This window comes from Thamnophis elegans, chromosome 3, assembly GCF_009769535.1.
Source record: "Thamnophis elegans isolate rThaEle1 chromosome 3, rThaEle1.pri, whole genome shotgun sequence".
NCBI classification, from domain to species: Eukaryota; Metazoa; Chordata; class Lepidosauria; order Squamata; family Colubridae; genus Thamnophis; species Thamnophis elegans.
In genome coordinates, this window is record NC_045543.1 from 107,494,662 (window position 1) to 107,516,057 (window position 21,396).

At 34.2% G+C, this 21,396-nt stretch overlaps 1 protein-coding gene across 1 annotated transcript in view; it reads right to left on the minus strand.

Moving 5' to 3' along the window:
• The window catches only part of ADGRV1 (adhesion G protein-coupled receptor V1), a 246,303-nt gene that overhangs the window by 153,592 nt on the left and 71,315 nt on the right, over positions 1-21,396 (minus strand). The window contains exons 47-60 of the mRNA XM_032213599.1: positions 19,276-19,383; positions 17,560-17,812; positions 17,032-17,154; positions 15,965-16,187; positions 14,918-15,122; positions 13,740-13,886; positions 11,736-11,991; positions 11,073-11,275; positions 9,081-9,257; positions 6,789-6,971; positions 5,698-5,877; positions 3,342-3,506; positions 2,528-2,645; positions 93-216 (exon numbers count right to left, since the gene is read on the minus strand). Of these exons, the coding sequence (XP_032069490.1) occupies positions 93-216; positions 2,528-2,645; positions 3,342-3,506; positions 5,698-5,877; positions 6,789-6,971; positions 9,081-9,257; positions 11,073-11,275; positions 11,736-11,991; positions 13,740-13,886; positions 14,918-15,122; positions 15,965-16,187; positions 17,032-17,154; positions 17,560-17,812; positions 19,276-19,383 (2,465 nt within the window). The remainder of the gene's footprint in view (positions 1-92; positions 217-2,527; positions 2,646-3,341; positions 3,507-5,697; positions 5,878-6,788; positions 6,972-9,080; positions 9,258-11,072; positions 11,276-11,735; positions 11,992-13,739; positions 13,887-14,917; positions 15,123-15,964; positions 16,188-17,031; positions 17,155-17,559; positions 17,813-19,275; positions 19,384-21,396) is intronic.

Here is a 21,396-nt window from a genome sequence, read left to right on the forward strand (position 1 = left end):
TAGCAAGATACACCTCTTGAGTTGTGGTTAAATACTTACACAAACTGTGAACAATTTTTATAGCAAAGATACAAAATGAAATGATTGCCTACCCAATAAAGGCAGTTCCGTTATATTTTCCTACAGGTTCCCCAATCAGGACATCGGTGGATTGTGAAGCTAACCCAACAACTCCAGAAGCTCCTTGATCTGCCAGTATAGTAATAGTTGCCATACCTGTAAACATATATGGGGTTGCCAATAAAAGCTGATTGGTGAAAGATTTTTTTTTAAATCAACACAAAGCAATAATATAACTATTACATAATTCTCATTCTATTCTCAGCATATTACCAACAAATTCTTTTAAAAATGTAATTAGCAAAGTTCCATTATTAAGTGTCAATATTTAATCATACCCAATCTCCAGTCAATGTTAAGATACATTCAGGATGCAATTCTATATTTTTATTTGGAAGACTAATTCAACATATATTAATTATCAGGACTATATAGTTGTTTATTTTTTAAATTTCTATTCTGCTTTTTCTTCAGGATCTCAAGATAGTGTACATTCCCTTCTCTAATTTTGTATCCTACAACAAAAGTCTTGTGAATTGGTAGTGACTGTTCCAAAATAAGCTAATGAACCTCCATAGTTGAAAGTGGATTTAAAATTAGTTCCCCTCATTCTAATTGGAGATATTAGCCATGATGCCTACAGGAACAAATACTTAGCAGGTCAGATAAAAACAGCTAAAACTAAATCATTAGTTTATTTCCAAAGCAAAGGACAGGTGAAACTGTCCCTCCTGTCCAAAGAGTAACTTCTAGTTATGTCGATTATACTGTCCCCTAAAGTCAAGTAAGGTAACTCATTTTCACAGATTCATAGAAGTATAGCACTAGAATGGACCTTGGAGGTCTTCTAGTACAACCCACTACTCAAGGCAGGAGTACTTATAATATTCTGGACAAATGTTTGTCCAATCTTTTCTTGAAAACTTCCAGCGATGGAGTACCAGAATTCCAGATCGCAAACTATTCCATTGATTAATTCTTCTCACTGTCCAATACAATTCCTCATTTCCAGCTTGGATCTCCTATGATGCGCTTCCACCCATTGCTTCTTGTCCTCTCTTCAGATGCTATGGATACTAAATCATCTCTCTTTCCCCTGTGACAGCCTTTTAAGTATTGGAAGACAGCTATCATGTCATTCCTCGGACAGCAGCGGCTTTTTTGAAAGGTAAAAGCACATGGCTAGCTCATATTTAAGTGGTGGTCCACAGGACATTTAGATTCATCTCACAGACACTACTGTTAAGCCATATACTGCCTATTGTGTACCCATGCATTGTGTTTTCCTAAGTGCACTACTGAACTCCATCTTGTTGTATAGGGCCTGATGCGGTACTGTTTATCTCACATTGCTCTATCTTACCAAGCAACAGTCTGTGATCTACTTTATCAAATATCTTAATGAAGTTTAAGAATACTATATCCACCGCATTTTCTTGATCCACTACTTTAATTTAATTTAAACAATGTAACATAATAAAGTAATTTAAGTTAATTAAAACCTTGTGGGTAGGAGTGTAATGTAAGAATCTAAACCATTATTTTTCTTCAAATAGAGCTTGTATTTGAGACATAAGAATCATGCAAATTCTTTCATTATGGCTTTGTTAATTCTTCCACAATAAATCTACTTATCAAAAGCTTGTTCTTTCTGTTTGCAGTCCAGTTTGCGACAATACTGTGAAATACACAGTCAAAGCCAATATCTAGGACAATATTCAGCATTCATAGTTGAAAAACAAGGTTAACCTCAACATATGTTTTCAAAAGCCTCAAATATCACATGTGTCAGGCATTCAATATCCAAGAAAGAAAAACCTTAACTCCATTTGAATAGAGATAAAGTACTTTTACTAGGTATGAATTGAAAGCAGCAAAAAGGAAAGTAAAATCTGAGTCAAAAAAGCATGAACAAGTACACATCAAATGCACCCTCCCCCCAATTCCCCAATCCAATGTCCAATCTGCAATTCCCTAAGGTGTCATGTGGGGTGCATCTTCAAAAAGCCTCATCAAGTTGTTATGCGAGATGGTTGGCATTGACCAAGTCCAAACACAGGCCACCAGCATGTGCAGAAGATGGTGAGAACAAAACTTCCTTCTTCATAACTCCTCCAGCACCTGTAATTCCCCCTCCCAAATATCTCAAGCCCCCTCCCTCCCTGTTTCTATGGCAGCCGATAGCAAGCAAGGAAAGTAGAGGCTGATAACATGTAACTTACTTAGTAAAAAAAGACCTCTATTTAAGAATTAGATACTTTTCAAAAATGCTACAATTCCAATATAGCAAAAGTAATATGTCAACATAAAAGAACTTATGAATAAAGTCAACAAGCCACATTCTCTGTATTTTCTTTATTTCAGTCTAATCATGGCATGCCATAGTTTTCTAAACACTGCAGATAAGTGGAAAAATAAAGATAATTAGACCTGTCTGGCATCATTGCAATTAAATGAGTGTGTTTACCATTTACAGGTGATATTTCTGTGTTATCAGTAGACACCAGATGAATTGAATAATGTTCATCACCTTCCAAAACATCATCTTGAATTGCCTGCAAAATTATGGTTTTCTGAGATTCCATCTGCATAAAATTGGAAAAGATTATATATCTTAGAGCTATAATTTAGTATACTAAAAAAGGAAAACAACATTAAATGAAATTAAAATCATCAAATGAAATTAGTTTCAAAAGAGGAAAACACTAAATTGAATTAATACATTTTAGGAGATAAGAATAGAATTTTAACCCTTTTAAGAAATATATTCAGGGGGAAATGTTGTTAAACAGGAGAAAATCACTAAACCATAAGGAAAAAAATGAACACTTTTGTCTTAGATAATAGAATAATATCAAATTCATAATTGTATATTTGCATTTCTACTTTCTACATGTGGCTAACAGTGCAAATATGTTAGGTTCACATCAATATTTTTATTTGAATAAATCTGATAGATTATTTAACCACAGAAAATATGCAGTTAAAAAATTATTTGTGAAATGAATGTATTTATTTATTTATTTATTTGTTCATTGAATTTATTTGACGCCTATCTTGCCATGGGCTACTCAAGGCAGCTGACAACAATAAAAAGAAAGAAATTAAGAGAGTGTAAACAAAACAGAAGCAAAATAATAGAACAATAAAACACACAATGAAAAACAAAGCAATGAAAATACATAAAATATGATATAACATATATACATAAGCTTGACTTAAAATAAAATAATAAATAATAACACAACATTAAAAAAGTGATGTGGCAAAAGGGGCTGTACCTCAGAAAAGAAAAGAGTACCATTGAGAGGAGTGAGATCATATCTAGCTGCCTCCTCAAGTTTCCAAAGAATCTGGACTTCTCCTTGGCCTCCTGAACTTCGACTTACAGTGAGAAAGACATTTGCTGTGGGATCATGTATTGACTGAGGTTCTTTCACTGTTACCTGAAACAAGAAAAGCATTGGTATTACGGAGACCAATATTGAATAACAAGCAAAATATGTCAGTGTTGAGCTTCCTTTATGTCCCACACATTCCACTTTTGATGCATTGCTGGAACCAGCAGCCTACCTGTCAGTACCTGGTGCCAGAATCTGCCAACAAGAAGGAGAAATGCACACATGCAGCCTCTCTCAATAAGACTAAAGAGGATCTCTGCATAAGGGACTTTCTCTGTTTAATCACATTCCCCTTTAAAAACTGTTTAATGTGGCAAATGATTTGATTCAAACAACCAGTCATTCAAAGAAGCCCATTAATAGCAATAGTTATTGCACAGTGCCCAGAGCTGCCACATGGAGCGGTATAAAATAATTGTAAAATATAAATAATGAAATAAAATAGACTTTATGACCATTTATTTTTTTCTTTTGGTTTTTCAAATAAAGCCTACAATTATAAAGCAATTAAATTGTTTCTTCTTTGTCCTTAAGAATGTTAAATTATAAATATACAAGTAAACATTGAATCTGTTCATATGGTACAGTGATGTTTTCATGTGAACAAAAATATCTTTCTTTTGTTCCAGTTAGTAAACAAAGACTAATTTGAGGATGATTCAAAATATATTTATGTTAGAATTCTATCTACAAATTGTACTTAATTGTCAAACATCTTCTTTCTCAATAAATTCATTAACAAAACTATTATATATGACAGCCTATAGTAATAATTCTGCTTCCAGGAGCAGCATCATTATTTATTTATTCTCTTGTCCCATTTAGCACCTTCATATGCAAACACAGATATATCTGTTAGATAAATACAATCACTTGATAAAATAGCTATTGCATACAATATTAAGTTCTAGTTGTGGTATCACTTCTGCTAATCCAATCTGAGAATTGCTACTTTTTTTTTTCCAAAAAAAATATGCCTGACTCAATTTTACTTTTACACCCAATTGTTGACACTCAGAGGTCCTTAAAATAGCATATACTTCTTTTGATATCCTAATTATCAACAGGGGGGAAAGAGTTCTAGACCACTTTTTCTAGATTCTGCTACTATTTTACTAACTAGAAGAGCTCCCCTTATTTAAATCCAAACACAAATACTAAGGAAGGATGGACTATCTACAGTGGTGCTTAGTTGTTTGTGAATTCTTTGGAATTTTCAATATTTTTGTATACCCATGTTATAAAACATGATCTATTGTCCACACAAACCCTAAAACTAAGTAAAGAAAACCCAATTTACAAATGAGTCAAAAATTATACCTGGTCATTTATTTATTGATGAAAATGATCCAGAGCTATATCCTCCTGGTGTAGGGGATAGACGTCATGTAAACTATCTATAGTTGTCTGTTCAAAGAGCTTAAAGGAAATTGCTGTGTATACCATTGTGAAAGCCTCTATACATCCCTTCCTGAAAATATTCTGCACTAGAACCTGGATAGTTCCTAAAACAATTGCTCTGTATATAGTCATGGGATCTGGGTACTTGAGAGACCGCCTGCTGCCAATTACCTCCCACAGACGCATTAGATCTCACAGGGTTGGCCTCCTCCGGGTGCCATCTACCAGCCAATGCCACCTGGCTATTACCCGGGGGAGGGCCTTCTCTGTGGCAGCTCCGGCCCTCTGGAATGAACTCCCCGCAGGGATTCGGACCCTCACCTCTCTCCAGGCCTTCCGAAAAGCCGTCAAAACCTGGCTTTGCCGGCAGGCCTGGGGGTGATGAGTTCCCTCCCCTCTCAACATGTATGGTTGTGCGACTGTTGTCTACTTTTATTATTTGTATTTTGTCTTTTTATGTCCCCCTTCTTTTCCCCCTTGAATTGTTCATCGCCCTGAGTCCTCCCGGAGAAGGGCGGCATACAAATAATAAAATACAAATACAAATACAAATACAAATGTGAAGGAGAATAATAACATCTGGCTATCTAATTCTGATGCAATGAAAAACATCCAAGGTGATATGTATTTTGAGATTTATGGATTAGTTTTAAATAGACATTTTGTTTTCAGATGCATCTTGGCTAATTTCAGCCGCTTATTATTTATATCCTACTACTGCTTTTGGTCTCAGCTGGATTGAGCATCTAGCTGGACATATCTATACATTAAGGTTTGAATATGCAAGTGATATGCAGGTGTCTGGCATTACATATAAGATCTTACTTTCACTTACATGCTTTTCTTCAAAACTGAACACTCCAGCAGGTGAATCATTTGGTGCAATAGTAACCATCACCTGTACATCATCACCTAATCTTGCATCACCTGTCACTCTAAGTAAGGTAACAGTGAACATTTCCAAAAATTCAACCTCATCATCATCTATGATAGTGATCTCTATCACTCCTGCAACCTTGGAAATAAATTAAAAATAAAAACAAAGATGAAATAAGTATCATGAACATGTTCAAGACATTTAGATTTAATTTTGAAGCAAAATAGAAATGGAAATGAAAGTTCAGGTGAGGTGGGCAGCTTTATAAATTTGGTTAATAAATAAATAAATAGATAAAATGAACCTCAAAGAAGGCAACTCTGGCCTAATGCATATCATACACATAAACAGTTAAAAACACCACAAAACCCTTTTACAAAATAGTCTCCACTGTCCTTTAAAAACAAGCAGCAAGGCTTGAAGTGGTACAAGCTGTGTCAGTACAGGGTTCTGAAGCAAAGTCCATTTAGTGGAAGAAGTAGGGAAACTCCTAAATGTAGTAGGATTCACTGGCACATTTAGAAACAAAATATCCATTTTTAATATATCTATATAAAATGCATTGTTTCTTTACTTTAATGGCATTAGATAATAGATCCAAAACAGAAAAGTTGCTAAGAAAAAAATATGAATAGAGTTACACCAACTTCCAGAAGTTTGGTAGGTTTCATAGTACTTTAAATATGAACATGAGTCAGATTTCAATGAGGCTCTCATTTTTACAGCAATTAATGGTTTTCATGGTTTAATACATTTATAGTAAATGTAAGTGGGTCTCCAATCACAATCAGCCATGAAAAAAGGACCCTATTTGCCATCCTATATTAGAACCACACAGATTGTTGGCTAAAAGCTATTCAGACCTCACTAAGTCAATGAAACTTATTTTTGAATATTTATGCATAGACATGTGCTTTGTACGTACTTAAAATGTAAGAAAGGGGAAAAGCATCCTGTGATTATTAGCCACAACTATCTTAAAAGGAACATACAATAATCATAAGAATAAAAAATATGGGGAGGGGATGATTTATCAATATGTTACATACTTGTCCATCAGCAAATATAAGATTTCCAAATGATGGTGAAAAGTCTTTCAGACTAGCAGAGGCAGGTGTGGCTTCCCAATCCAGTTTTATTGATCCAAATGTTCCTGCCTTCCGAACAATGGACAACTTTAGAATATTATCTGGTGGTGGTACTTCATAAGCAGCCACTGTCCTGTTCATATCCTTGAAAGGGAACAATTAGTATTTTATTAAAAATATAATAGTGCCTGTATTTCAGAAGGAAGAGTGGGAAGAAGAGAAAAAGTGAGAGATAATAAATATAATAGGATATACATACATACATACATACATACATACATACATACATATATGAGTTAGGAATTGCTCTTTCAGGGATTGTTAGGCCAAAGTGAGAATAGTAATAACAAAAGTACAAACACATTTATCACAAACATAAATAGACTCATTTTCTGCCTTTGGATTTTCTCATGGAATAGTTGAGAGCTTTCTCCCTTAATAAAAGCTTTTAGTTAATTATTATTGCCTATTTTATGAGTTAATTATTAGTGGCCTATTTTATGAGAAATGCTACAGCTTTTCTATTTCTTCATTTAACTATATGGAGAATGTCTTTGATAGTGGTTGTTCTTTATCATGGCATATTTTCAGGAATCCTTTTAGCCTATGAATACTGTGAAGTGGTTGAAAATCTGTCAGTGTTGTATTGTGCCACCTGTTCTTTGGATGCCTGCCCAATTTGTCTACTGAGGGGAACAGATGGAGAGGTAGGTGAAATACTGTTGATATTCTACCTTGAAGAGCATCCGGCGACTTCAGTTGGTACAGAACGCGGCCGCGCGAGTGATTGTGGGTGCACCGCGGTTCACCCACATAACACCTATCCTCCGCGAGCTGCGCTGGCTACCTGTCGATCTCCGGATGCGCTTCAAGGTGCTATTAGTCACTCATAAAGCCCTGCATGGTAGTGGATCTGGATACTTGAGAGACCGCCTCCTGCCAATCACCTCCCTGCGACCAATTAGATCACACAGATTGGGCCTCCTCCGTATTCCATCAGCCAGCCAGTGCCGGCTGGCAACTACAAGGAGGAGGGCCTTCTCAGTAGTTGCCCCGACCCTTTGGAACGAACTCCCCGTGGAGATTCGTACCCTCACCACCGTCCAGGCCTTCCGCACAGCCCTCAAGAACTGGCTAGCCCGTCAGGCCTGGGGACAAGGATAGCCGCCCCTCCCGAATGATGAATGTATGTTGCTTATTACTTTTATTATATGTGTCTATGTTACTGTTTGTACTTCCCCTCCCTGATTTTATGTGAGCCGCCCTGAGTCCCCTCAGGGAAAAGGGCGGCCTACAAATGTTAATAAAATCTAAAATCTAAATTCTATTTTTACTGCCTGGAGATTTTAAGGGTTTGGATGGGAGAGAACTGCTTGAAGTGTAATCTAAGAAAGATGTAACTACAGTTTGTCTATTAAGATTCTCTATCAACAGTAGTGTTACTTCTGTTATCTCACAAGCACAGTGAAGGAACAGATTCACAATTGGTGGCCCATCTACACTCACAGCTCCTGCTTGAAGGTAGAATAACAAGTAGAAATGTCTTCACCCAAGTTCAAGTAATGCTTCACTTGGGGCTTTACCTAGTAGGCTAAAACTTACACTCTCATTACCACTGTAACAGGCTACTACAACCTACTTGCCCGTAAAGACTTCTTAAAATTACAAATAATTCTGAATGCATATTCAATGGCTCTCGATGCTGGAAATACATAATATGGAATTTACAGGCCTAAAGTGATACCTGATTTTCAGGTATAAATTAACGTGCTGGTTTTGACCTTTATGGTTTGGAATCTGAGTACCTGCAGAAATGCCTGTTCTAAATAGAATCTAGTGCCCATCTCCCAGATCTTACAGGAACAATATTTAATTATTTTGACATATTATATAATATGTATTATGTATGTAAGCTACTGTAAGCCACCAGATTGTAATGAAATTGATTGAATGAATAAGAATCAAGACCTTTAGTGGTAAGGATCAATAGATGCTTTAGCAACTCTTTGCCAACTAATCCTGTCCTATTCAGGTTAAGATAAATAAATAGGAAAATTATAATTATGGAAGACTTGGCTTCATTATATCATAGGAAAACATAATAGCAATGGACATATTAAGCATGGGTAAAAGATTTATAATTTCACATTATTAACCTATGTATTATTACCTACATACATGCATTGAAACAGTCAGCTTAGAATAAGAATAGTTTCTACTGCTCTTGACAGAGATGTTTCAGTTTGTTCTCACCTTGCTAATATTGAACTGAAATATTCCTCTGGGGTTATCATTTTCTTCAATTAAAATCTCAGCTATTTCTAAACCAAGTTTCTTCATGCTCTGTTGCCCTCTAGTAAGAGAAGAGTTCAGTAATTGCACACTACTAATATTGATTAAAAAACCCTCTTGTAATTCTGGAATATTATCCTGTAAGATAAAAAAATGTTTTAAATTGTTTTGCAGATTCAGATTTTGGATAGACTAGTAAGAGAAATCATTTCAAGTTATGTTTGTTTCAATGGAAAGTAAAGACATGGATGACCAAGCAATCAATTCCCTCAATGTAAAGAAGATTAGTTATATAAAAACAAATGGTTGTTAAAAATTATATTTTCTTTCCTAAAAATATAATTTCCTTGTATCAAAATCTGCTCTTCTCTGTATATCTAATTACCTAATCCATTTAAGGAAAAGTTAAAGATAAATTAAATTAATTAATTTAAGGTTAATGATTAAAGATAAAAGGGTTCAAATTGTGAGGTGCAGCAGAGATTGTACAAATTGTAGCATCAGAAAATAAGCATGAAATATTTTAATAGAAACCACAATCACTGGAGGTTGGGCAACATACGGATTTATTTTTGTTCTATTAAATTTTATTGAAAAGTTTTTCAGAAGTGGTTTGCCTATGCCTCCTTCCTAGGGCTGAAAAATGACTGGCCACCAAGCTAGCTTCCTGCCCAGGAGCTCACTGTCTCTTGTTTTCTAGCCTGATGTCTTAATCACTATATCAAAGTAGTGTTTATAAATTTAATAAATTATTACTAATAGTATATCATAAATATGGTAGAATAGTCCATACCATTTATTCAGAGAACATATAGATAAAAAGTAGAAGTTGTTGAGATTACAAATTGTAGAAGGCAATACACCAGCAGATTTTCTATTTATTAACTCATTTATTAATCAATCAATCATAAAGTACATACCATGTTTCTCCAAAAATACAACAGGGTCTTATTTTCTTTTTACCTACAAAATATGGCTTGGGCTTTATTATGGGGGGAGGGTTTATTGTTTTGGGGTTGCCGGGCGGCTGCTCTCTTGCGAACGGGTTCCCAAACAGCCGGGCATAGCCTCATGGGTGAATGGCTGTGTTGCTCTGTCGCAGCAGCCATGAAGCAACCATGCTCATGAGTAGCCACCCGGCAAACCCCCTTTGCAGCTGGGCACAGCGCCATTCACTGACTGAGGGATATTGCCAAGCCACGTGAGCACCTGTTCGACACCACCCAGCTCCCGCGGCTTGGCAATATCCCTAGGGGGGTTTGCCGGGTGGCTGCTCGTGAGCGTGGTCGCTTGTGCGACAGCGCAACACAGTCATTCGCTAATGAGCTGTGCCCGGCTCTTTGGGAGCCTGCTCACAAAAGAGCAGCTGCCCATCAACCCCTCTCTTCAGCTGGGCACAGCGCTGCTCATCAACCTAGCAGTATCCCAGAGGCACCAAGCAACGCGATCACCTTTGCCTCCCCCCAGGTTCCTGTGGCTTGGCACCTTCGGGATACTGCTAGGTTGGTGAGCAGCGCTCTGCCTGGCCGGAGGTGGGGGGTTGTCCAGGGGGCTTATATGTGGGGGGGGGCTTATATTTTTGCCCACCAGAAAAATGTGTCATGGCTGTATTATGAGGACATGTCATATATTCGGGGAAACACGGTAGGTATATCTATACTTCTTCTCACCTACAAATAATATTCAAACATTAATCAACTTGGGAATTTTCAACTAGCGTAAATATTTAAAGTATGAAATATACTGTAAAGTTGAAAGACACTGAAAAAATATGTTTTTAAATACAGGGAATATAATTAGTCCAGATATAGATGTATAGGGAATTATAACATTAAATTATTGAGTGCTATCCTATTTTATGCAAAAATATTAATCAGAAAAGTATTTTCACTTTTCATATGTCATTCACATATAGGCTTGCTACAAGCTATTTATACACTTTCAAATACTCACTGGTAAAATGGTTACGTTAACTGAAACTAATGTTATATTCTCTGTCATAATAACGGTCTTGTTTTCCAATCTATAATCTTCATTTTCAATGGCTTGATTAACAAGAGGGAGTGAAAAGATAGGGTGGGATATTACGTGTATACTAATATCACCAACAAGTGGTTGTTCTCTGAAAATATGTAAAGTAATAGTAGTTGATCTCCCTAGGAAAAAAACAATATTAAAGTTAATGAATATATATACTTATTGAAAGAGTCTGTTTTTTCCAACCAAAACTAATATGAGTATGGCCAATGAACTACATAATAGTAATATTACTTTCATAAATTGCTTCCATAAATTGCATTTTTTCTCAGCTCAAGAAAAATTAATCATTTGTGATGATAAAAATTAGGACATTAAGAAAAGTGTAAGCACTCTTTTCTAAACATAATTTTTTTGAGCATTTCAAAAACTATTTACAAAAATATAACTCATATTTCTTGCTACTCATATATTACGTTCTACATATTATATTGGTCCTCCAAGATTAAGAAAATGTTTGAAACTATATTCAGAAATGTTTACTTTAAAATCTATAGATATAACTGCAACATTTTTTTAAAAAAAAAATCTGGAAATATATACTTGAATTTCTCTAGGATTTTCTCAGAACTGACTCACCTTCAGGCTCTGCTACTTTGTTAAAGAGAGAATTTGTGTGCCATCCCACCACACCTAGGGGAATATCATTGGGCAGAATAGTAAGTATAGCTTTTGCTCGATTTTTATCAATTATGGCTCCTCTCTGGGGGTCTTGAATGCCCACTGTGCTAATATGAGTGAGAGTTATAATCAGTGTCTCTGTAGCTTCAGGAAAAACATCTGCAAGGACTGTTAATGTTACTGTTGACAAAGCCTGACCCTCTGAAAATGCCACCTACAGAATTTAACAAGAAAATATACAACTTTATATTTGTTACATAACTGTGGCTTAACACAACAGTTTAAGATGCATTCCAATGAAAATTAGCAGTTTTTGTACCAGTTAAAAGAAACATTTAATCAAATTATCCTAATAAAATTGCAATATCAATATTGCTTAAATATACAAGTTGTAACCAATCATTGAATTAGTAATGTTTGTTTTCTTTTCAATGTTTATTTTGTTTACCTATGGTACAAAATAAAATCTTTCAGGGAAGCTGGACTGTAACTCCTATTGTAGTCCTACATATTTTGGAGTCATATTTTGAAGAAAGCAGGTTGAATCAAGTTGAAATATCAGGTACTACCTTACCCAATTTTAGGAAGAGAAGATTTTAATACCTGCAGTTTATTCCTGTATTTCCTATTAAGACTTGCAAATTCCATGGCTTAAATATACAACTTTTGCCTTGATTATCAGATAGAAACTTAATGTTGTTGGAGGGGAAGAGTATGCTAATATGATTTTGGATTTTTCTTATGTCTAACAAAGTTTATTTTACTTTGTGTATTAAAATTCTAAGTTGCATTGGCATTCAGAAGAAATAAAAAACATACTAATCTTTTTAGCAATGGCAACTGACTATAATCTTGAGTACTTATAAGTGGAACTTTATGACACTTTAGATTTTTTTTTCTAAACTAAACTAAACCTCTTCAACCTAACAGCAATACTGAGACTTTCAATTTAGAAAAGAAATCTGAGTACCGGCATTTCCTAAAAGTCATCTCTTGCCATTTTATACCCAATCTCATATTGTTCAAGGGCTGTGTTCCTCCTCATGAGTGAATTTTCCTTGAGTGTATGCAGCAACAAGAAAGTGCTATTGCATAATTTATATTATCTGAATGGCATTCATTTTTGACTTTATTAAATTTGATCTACTTCAGCCCATTTTCTAGAAATGAGTTATATGAAATAGCGTTTCCTGCAGGTACTCATAAACAGCTTTGTAAGTTGACATGATGCACGTTACTATATACTTATGTAGCAAAAAGACAGTTTTTTGTATCAGTGTGCATTATAGGATAAATTTATATTTTAATTATTTCCATTAAATATGGTATTGATACTACATTTCTAAAATATAGTGTATAACTTTCTTTCCCTACAAAGGACTGAAGTAACATCACATAGAAAGCACTTTTTCAACCAAAGGAAATTCACTATTTATATAAAAATATACCTCACTTGATGACCATTCAACGTTATAACCAACTCCCCAAACCTACTCAAGTCCTATCCTCGAATTTACAACTGCTTCACCCACCTTGGAGTCCTATTATTGCATTTTGGGCACTTTGACAATTGACAGTGTTTTTGCCATTTTCTGACAAAGTTAACTTAATGGCCTTATTGCATTGATTTAAGAATATGAAACAACATTACTATTATGATTACAATCAAACAAATTACTAGTTTCTTTACATTTTAATTTTCTTAATTTTGTTTTTTCTTTTAGTTTAACAAAATTAGATAAAATGTTATCTAAGGAGCATGAAAGCAAAGGAAGAAATGATTTTTTCCATAAATCAAAATGATTTGGAATTTTTAGATCAAGAAATTAAGGGACAATATGAGGGAAGAAAACTTTTGAGTTAATATTAGCCAATTTGATTCTTATTTAATTAGATCAGTAATACATTAGCAATTAAACTAGTTGGCAGTTTCTATAGCTAAAATTTTGGCAAAATACATACCACCCCTGAAGTTGGAAATATGTCATTAATACTCCCGCTAGCTTCCCAGTGTACTATAACATGTCCAAATGTACTTATTAAGCGCTCAACGTTCAAGGTGATCAAGGTGTCCTGTTCCATTTCTTCGGCTTGTTTAAATAAAGAATTCTAAAAATATGCCAATGATGAAAAATAATACATAGATAGTATAACATGCATATATAACAAAAAAGAATAACCATGTTTTCAAAAATGTATAAAAATAGTTAAAATCATAATTTAAACTGAAAAGGTGTGACTATCAGATTTTGCTTTAATAAAAGCAGTGAACCTTTACTTCAGGCACAGCAATATGTCTATACTCCCCAGATATTTAACCCATACTTAGGTATCCACTGACACTCAAAGATGTGATGTGGTTTTATTCCACAATAGGAAGAAGCACTTTTCCTTTCTTTATCCATATGCATACAGATCTGCCTACTGCAAAACTTTGAAAATCAATTCCATCTGCCTTTAGCTCTACTAAAGTTTTCCTGGCCTTAAGCTTGGGAGATTTCTGTCATTATTTACTTAAAAGTTCTATCTAGCCTGAGAAATGTTGGTTCCCATTTTGACAACCTTCTACAGCAGAGAAAATTAGTATCGCTGAAATGCGGCCAATGAAGAAACTGAGTTCCCTATATTTAATTTCACAATAGAAATAAACAATAAACAAGATAGGCTAGTTTTTATATGCATTTTGACACCTATATGTAGTAGCAAATAGATTACTGGACTTAAATTTAAGACCTTGGATTCAGGTGTCCTTGAACCAGTGATCTGTCAGACTAACTTAACTATGCAGTATTATTATGTACATCAGTGTAAACTATTAAATTGCCTTGGGGAAGCTAAGATATAAATCTTATTAGTAAAACAATACATTTTCCTAATTTATAAGCCATCACAACAGAATTCACAATTAAACCAGTATGACATGACAGAAATTGCAGGTTCCAAAGCATTTTTATTTAGTTTTACTTTTATATACTATCCATCTTGCTATCCAAAGATGAATGGATAATATGGTGAGATATGTTACTAAGGCAGCTGTTTATGATACTGGTGTTGTGTTTACAACATTATAAACATGAATGCATATATGTGTTAACAGGAGCCTAGTATTAAAAATATTTAATTTAATATTTTAATTTTACCTGGGCAAATGCAACAACTCCATGAGCATCATCATTAGAGGGTATCACTATGGTCACATAACCATTAGGACCTATTTCTGCACCACCCTTTGGATTTTTCAGCCATGCTCCAAAAGATTCTTCTTCCTCTGGGACTATGTCATCAAAAATATTGATTGCTATCACAATTTCTTTATCTCCTGGTTCAAATATCAGTTCACCTGAACTAGCATAAAAACACAATGTACAGCATATTTATAATTAAACAATTGTTCTTCTGAGACAAAGTAAAATCAGTTTTGATACAGAAAAAATGTAATTTTAGGTACTTTAAAAAAGAGTTTCTATCAATTACTAATTTTTTGTTGCTATTAACTTAAGTGCTACAGGAAACATGTGAGGTCAATTCAAAAACAAGCAAATAGACATGTTTATATAGAATAATTTATCCTTTTCCTCCTATCTATAAAATCCCAAAGTTTTTATAGTCTGTTTTGGGATATCATTCCACACACTGAAGCAGAATTTAAAAGTAGTATCTATGGAGCAGTGCAGCGTGGAAGCTCTCTGTCTCCATATTACTTTAGCAAGACATTTCATTTGCCAGGTAGATTACCTCATACATATTTTAAGCAAATAATATACACTGCGTTCCATTTAGATTAGACTAATTTCATTGTTTTTAGACTTTATCCAGTTTTATCCCAAAGGAAAAAGATCTCTTGGCAATCAATGAATCAAAAAATAGTCAGCAGACTTCTATCAGCTTTCTAGGCTATATATTCCATTATCATTTTTAATTTGGTCATATTTTGTTTATAATCTTTGACAGTACTCTTTCCTGTATTTCTGAACAATTCCAAGATAGTGTCCTTGGCTGCTGACTATCACTTTCTCACTGTAGAATTTTCACTAGAAAGTGAAAGATTCAGAACATGGAAGGTATTTTATTAGGAACTCAAATCTTTGCAGCAAAAGAAAGAACAGTAGTATGATGACTGTAACATTGTTTTATAAACTGTAACTAACAAAAGTAACAATAATCAATATAAAAAAATAAAATCATACCTAGGTATAAAATCTGACTGATTTGAAATTGCAGTTAGCTCGTAAACATAGGAATAGGAATCTCCAGTCACAACAATGAGACTTTTGTTAGAATTAAGAGACTTTACATTGATACTGGAAATATGATTGGCAGAAGGAGCATCTAGCAACTGAGAAAACTGATTCATTTCTGAGTTCCAGGAATACAGAGCTGATTTATCTTTGCTGGCAAACAACACCTGCACTACAGCAAGAATCAAAGAAGATAAGAATGTTAGAGAAACATATTAACATATTATGCTAAAAAAAATTAAAAAAATATTTAATTGGTTTTGTTCAAGGTGTATTTCGCATTTACACAGTACTTTCTGTTTTAAAGATATACAAAGCACTTAAAAGGCTACTCCAAAAAGGCACTGAAATGAATAAACATCAGTTGTTGAAGTGACCATGTCCCCTGGAAGCTCAGTGTGGCTGCTTCTAAGGCTTATCACATCATTCATCTGAATGTCGACAACACTTTTGCTTGTATCACAAACATAGCAAAGCAATTGTGCATGCACTGCCATATTTAGACAATCAGGGAAAGATTTGTGCAAGCAGCTGTGCAAAGCATTCCTGAAGGAGGTAAGAAATGTTTGCACTTTGCAGCAAATGCAGCATGCTCTCATTTTTCTTCCAATCAGCAACAAAAAAACTTTATTCTGAACACATGATTAAGATACATGTTAAAAATTGTTTTGTAAGTTTGTTTTCTCTCTGAAAGCTTGTGTTGTGGTAATGACTCTATTACTAATCATATTAGGCTAAAAAACAAAGTGCACAAATAAAATGACTTTTTAGGGCCATTTCATATCTGACAATGCCATTAAGATGCAGGTAATATCCATATCCAAATTGATCAAAGTGCTTATTTTGAAAAATCATGACCAACTGTACATTTCACAGGATCCAAAAGGCCAATAGTATTATTTATGATGATGGTGCAAAAAAAGGCATTTTCCCCTACAGGAAAATTATATCTGGCAAGGGGGCGGGGGGAATCATGTTTGAATTAATGCATTATTAAAGATAATTGTCATACTTACCTAAACCTGAAGGTGGGAAAGAAGTATGGATTGCATTTACTGCTCTGATGGAAATGGACTGAAAATATCTGAAGGAAAATTGCCCTGCCTCCCAGATAAAAAATTCACATCTACTGTTGAGCTCTATGGAGAGTAAAATCAGACAGCTTTCTATGAATATGGGTATTTATAACTACTAATCAATAAATAGTAACATCTAATATACTAGTTCATTTTAGGAAACACTATGGATGATAGAACTACAACCCTGTTTCCTTCATTTATTCATTACAAATTATTTTCTCTTATGTCCCTAATATCAGAAGAAACCATTGTCAAACAGATTTTGAAAGAAAAGAGAAAAACAACTAGCACAATCCCCCCAATATATATGATCAACTTTGCATAGTTGGCCTTTTTAAAATGTTATATAATAAGTATATATCAAAAGATCATCATTAAACAAAGCAACATTAATTATAAGAATCATTAAAAGTTTTTTCTTGCTTCAGTTTCCACTCTTTATGTAATTCTATCAAATATGAGTACCGTTTGCAAAAATTAGGTAGATGTCAGATCCAGAAATGACAGCTTTGACTTGTGTTATTCCATTGATTGGCACTTCTTGAAACCTTATAAAATCATTTTCTGACCACTTGAATAAAAGAGGTGTATGCATGGATTCACAAGGGACAATGACTAGATATGTTGTACTTCCCCTGGAGAAAAGATCCAGACTCAAAACTCCATTCACAGAGAGTTGATTACGGAATATAAAGATGCCATTATTCCACTGGAAAATCTGTAAAATGCAAAAGAACTCTAGTTACAACTAAAATTGGAGGAAATCAAATAAGTTAAAATATATTTGTCTTAAATATGACACTTTGTATGGAATATGGAAAACTGGACTATATTTCTTGTTCATTATGTATATAAATAAACAGCAATAGGAATTATTCAAGGAAGATCTGTTTTTTTTTAAATTGGTACCATATAATTTTACATAATTCTTTTTAAATTTTCCTTTTGAAAGAAAATATGATTATCTTCATAGCGGAGCATGACACTCCTTCACTTATTTCATTATGGATTGACCCATGTACGTATGTGAATGCTTTGTTTTTACATTATATTATCATCTCTGGCAGTCTGCAAGTTTACAGACTTCAATTAAATTTGACAAGAACATATCCCGAGGACCTCTCACCATGGGTCGTTTTTCAGAAAAGGAAAACAAGGCTGTTTGGAGCAACAGAATTCTCAATTACCTTCAGCTGGAAAGTAAGCTCAAGAACACCCCAGAACTTTTACTGCATCTCAAAAGCAAAGAGAATTCTGAAGGTGTTACCTTTTGACTGTAAATAAAACTCATTAATTGACTGAAATTTTTCAAAACAACTCAAGGCTAAAAAGCACTTTTTTTCTGAAACTTATGCAAAATGTATACAATTAAATATGTGTTAAGATAATAAACTCTTTTGTTCCCCTTCCAGTCCATAAAACATCACTTTTGACATCACTCCAGAGCTATGTGACTTCCCTCTTCAAGTACAACAATCTTTGGAGAGTTTACATTGACAGCCATGCATTTTACTTTGCACATTTGAGTATTAATTAAATAGATCTTGCTGAAGAGGAAGCATCACCACTGGACGGAGACATGTTGGATGCAGAAAGGTAGAATGGTTTGGAGTCTTCATTGACACAGGGGAACTGGAGTTTGAATTAAAGTTTTATATGCTATAATATAGATATGGTGCTCAATAATGTAGGCACAAAGTACAAGATTCATACAGAAATGAGATGCATGATCAGCCAGAGTAATAAGAATAATTGAAGATTAGGAGCATATTTAAAGCAGAACTCCAACTGAGAAAAGTTTTAACCATTAATTGTTTATCACTTCAGCTGATTAATCTGTAATCATCATTTTGAACACAGAACAGTAATTTGCAGATATGAATACAAAAACATGTCCTGAAGAAGGATGCAAAAATAGGTACACATTTGTGTAGATGGTACTCAAGTTGCATTTATTAATGTGCAATAGAAACATAAAAGTAGAAAAAAGTCTAAATTTCAAATATTTCCAGTGATCATATGATTCAAATATATACACTTGAATTTGCTGCCTGATTTGCATGCATCCCCTTAAGGAATTCATAAGGCTGTGTAGGTTCTGAATATGTTACTAGATAATATGCTATTAGGTAAATATACAAACAAGGCAAATACAGGAAATAAAATGAAGTGTCTCCTAACCTGGGTAGACTTAGATTCTGGTCTACAACTTGCAATAATCAAATAATGGCTTTGATTCAAACTGAAATATTTTATATCACTGGTGGCTGGCACCAATATAGACTGTACCTGAAAGAAAGAAAAAGAAATACAGTCACATGTATCTAATTACAACCTTCAAAATGTATCTCACTTGTTTTAATATAGCAATGCAACTTAAGGCAAAACAATATAAATAAAATGAACATCTTAAAATCTAGCACTGTAACTTCCAAATTCTTCTCTGAGGTTTCTAGTATTTCCTTATGTGTCAGCAGCTCCATTATACATAGGTATGGCAATTAATCTCCAAGATAAGTGAAATAATCCATACACTTACACAACATTTAAGAATGAAACTTGGATAGTTAAGTGCTTTATGGTGGATATCAAGCTAACTCAATGATAATGAAAGTATCTCAGGTGCTTATAAGGATGGTTTAAAAATCTACGTTTAAAAATCGTATATCTGAAGATTTAAGTTCTAAATTAATTTTTACTGCCTTTTGTTTTCCTGCCCTTCCAGCTTCCCATGCTGGCCCGGCTTCTTATTTCCTGACTTGCTAACTCTATGCTCTTGGTAAGGCCACACTTGGAATACTGCATTCAGTTTTGGTCGTCATGATGTAGAAAAGATGTGGAGACTCTAAAAAGAGTGCAGAGAAGAGCAACAAAGATGATTAGGGGACTGGAGACTAAAACATATGAAGAACGGCTGCAGGAACTGAGTATGTCTAGTTTAATGAAAAGAAGGACTAGGGGAGACATGATAGCAGTGTTCCAATATCTCAGGGGTTGTCACAAAGAAGAGGGAGTCAAACTATTCTTCAAGGCACCTGAGGGTAGAACAAGAAGCAATGGGTGGAAACTAATCAAGGAGAGAAGCAACTTAGAACTGAGGAGAAATTTCCTGACAGTTAGAACAATTAATCAGTGGAACAACTCCCTCCAGAAGTTGTGAATGCCCCAATACTGGAAGTCTTTAAGAAGACATTGGATAGCCATTTGTCTGAAACTGTATAGGGTTTCCTGTCTAGGCAGGGGTTGGACTAGAAGACGTTCAAGGTCCCTTCCAACTCTGCTATTGTATTGTATTGTATTGTATTGTATTGTATTCTATTCTATTCTATTCTATTCTATTCTATAGTATTATACACTCAGCAACAATACACAGTTGTTTTTAGGTTTTCTTTGACTTGGAGCTTTATTTTTGAGAATGTGTGTTTTTCTTGACTAACTATATTCATTTCCCACAAATATATATCCTCCCTCTGAAGTTATAAAAATATTCATTCTCGTCACCTGACTTCAAAAAATTAAGTTCCTTGAATCCCTTGACTTTTCCCTTGGAAATACTTTAAAAGCTGTTCTGTCACACTTTTGATATTACACACTAGTAAACTGATACCATCATGATTAAAATGCACTCCATATTTTATATAGAGCTGCTTGTCTGAAAATGAATTCCATCGCTGAGGGAGATGGGTGGTTAAGAAAGATGAACTATAAATAAATAAATTCCCAATCACTCAAATATCTAATCCCCCTCTTATTATTTCCAGTGTCACATTCATTCCTCATCTTGCTGTCAAATTCACAAACATACTTAACACTTTAGTCTTTTTATTTATTATTTTTAAAAATAGCATTCTATCTAGAGTATGTTTTACAAAACCAAAACCTAAGGTTGGGTTTTGCAGAGTGAAGCTCAGGCTTTTTCCTACAGTTTTCCTATAAAAATTAGTGAGAACATTTTAGGTATGCTGCCTTGTGGCTTTTCATTAAACCTACTCATTGGTTCTAAGATTGAAATAACTTTGTTATACTATTGCCACTCTTACTGAAAAAATATTTGCACTTTTTGGAAGTTTTTACAGAACAAGATTATTTTTTCCCATAGGAGTAAATTCATCTTATACTTTTTAGCATTCAATTAATTGTGCGTAAATGGTATTTAGCTTTATTTCAAAGACAGGCTCAATGTATACTTAACTGTGGTTTACAAACAAGTATTTATATATATTTTTTGATATTGCTATCTTTGATATTATCAGGAAGAATAATTTTCAGTTCAAGTATGTGAGGCATAAAAAAGTTGAAAGG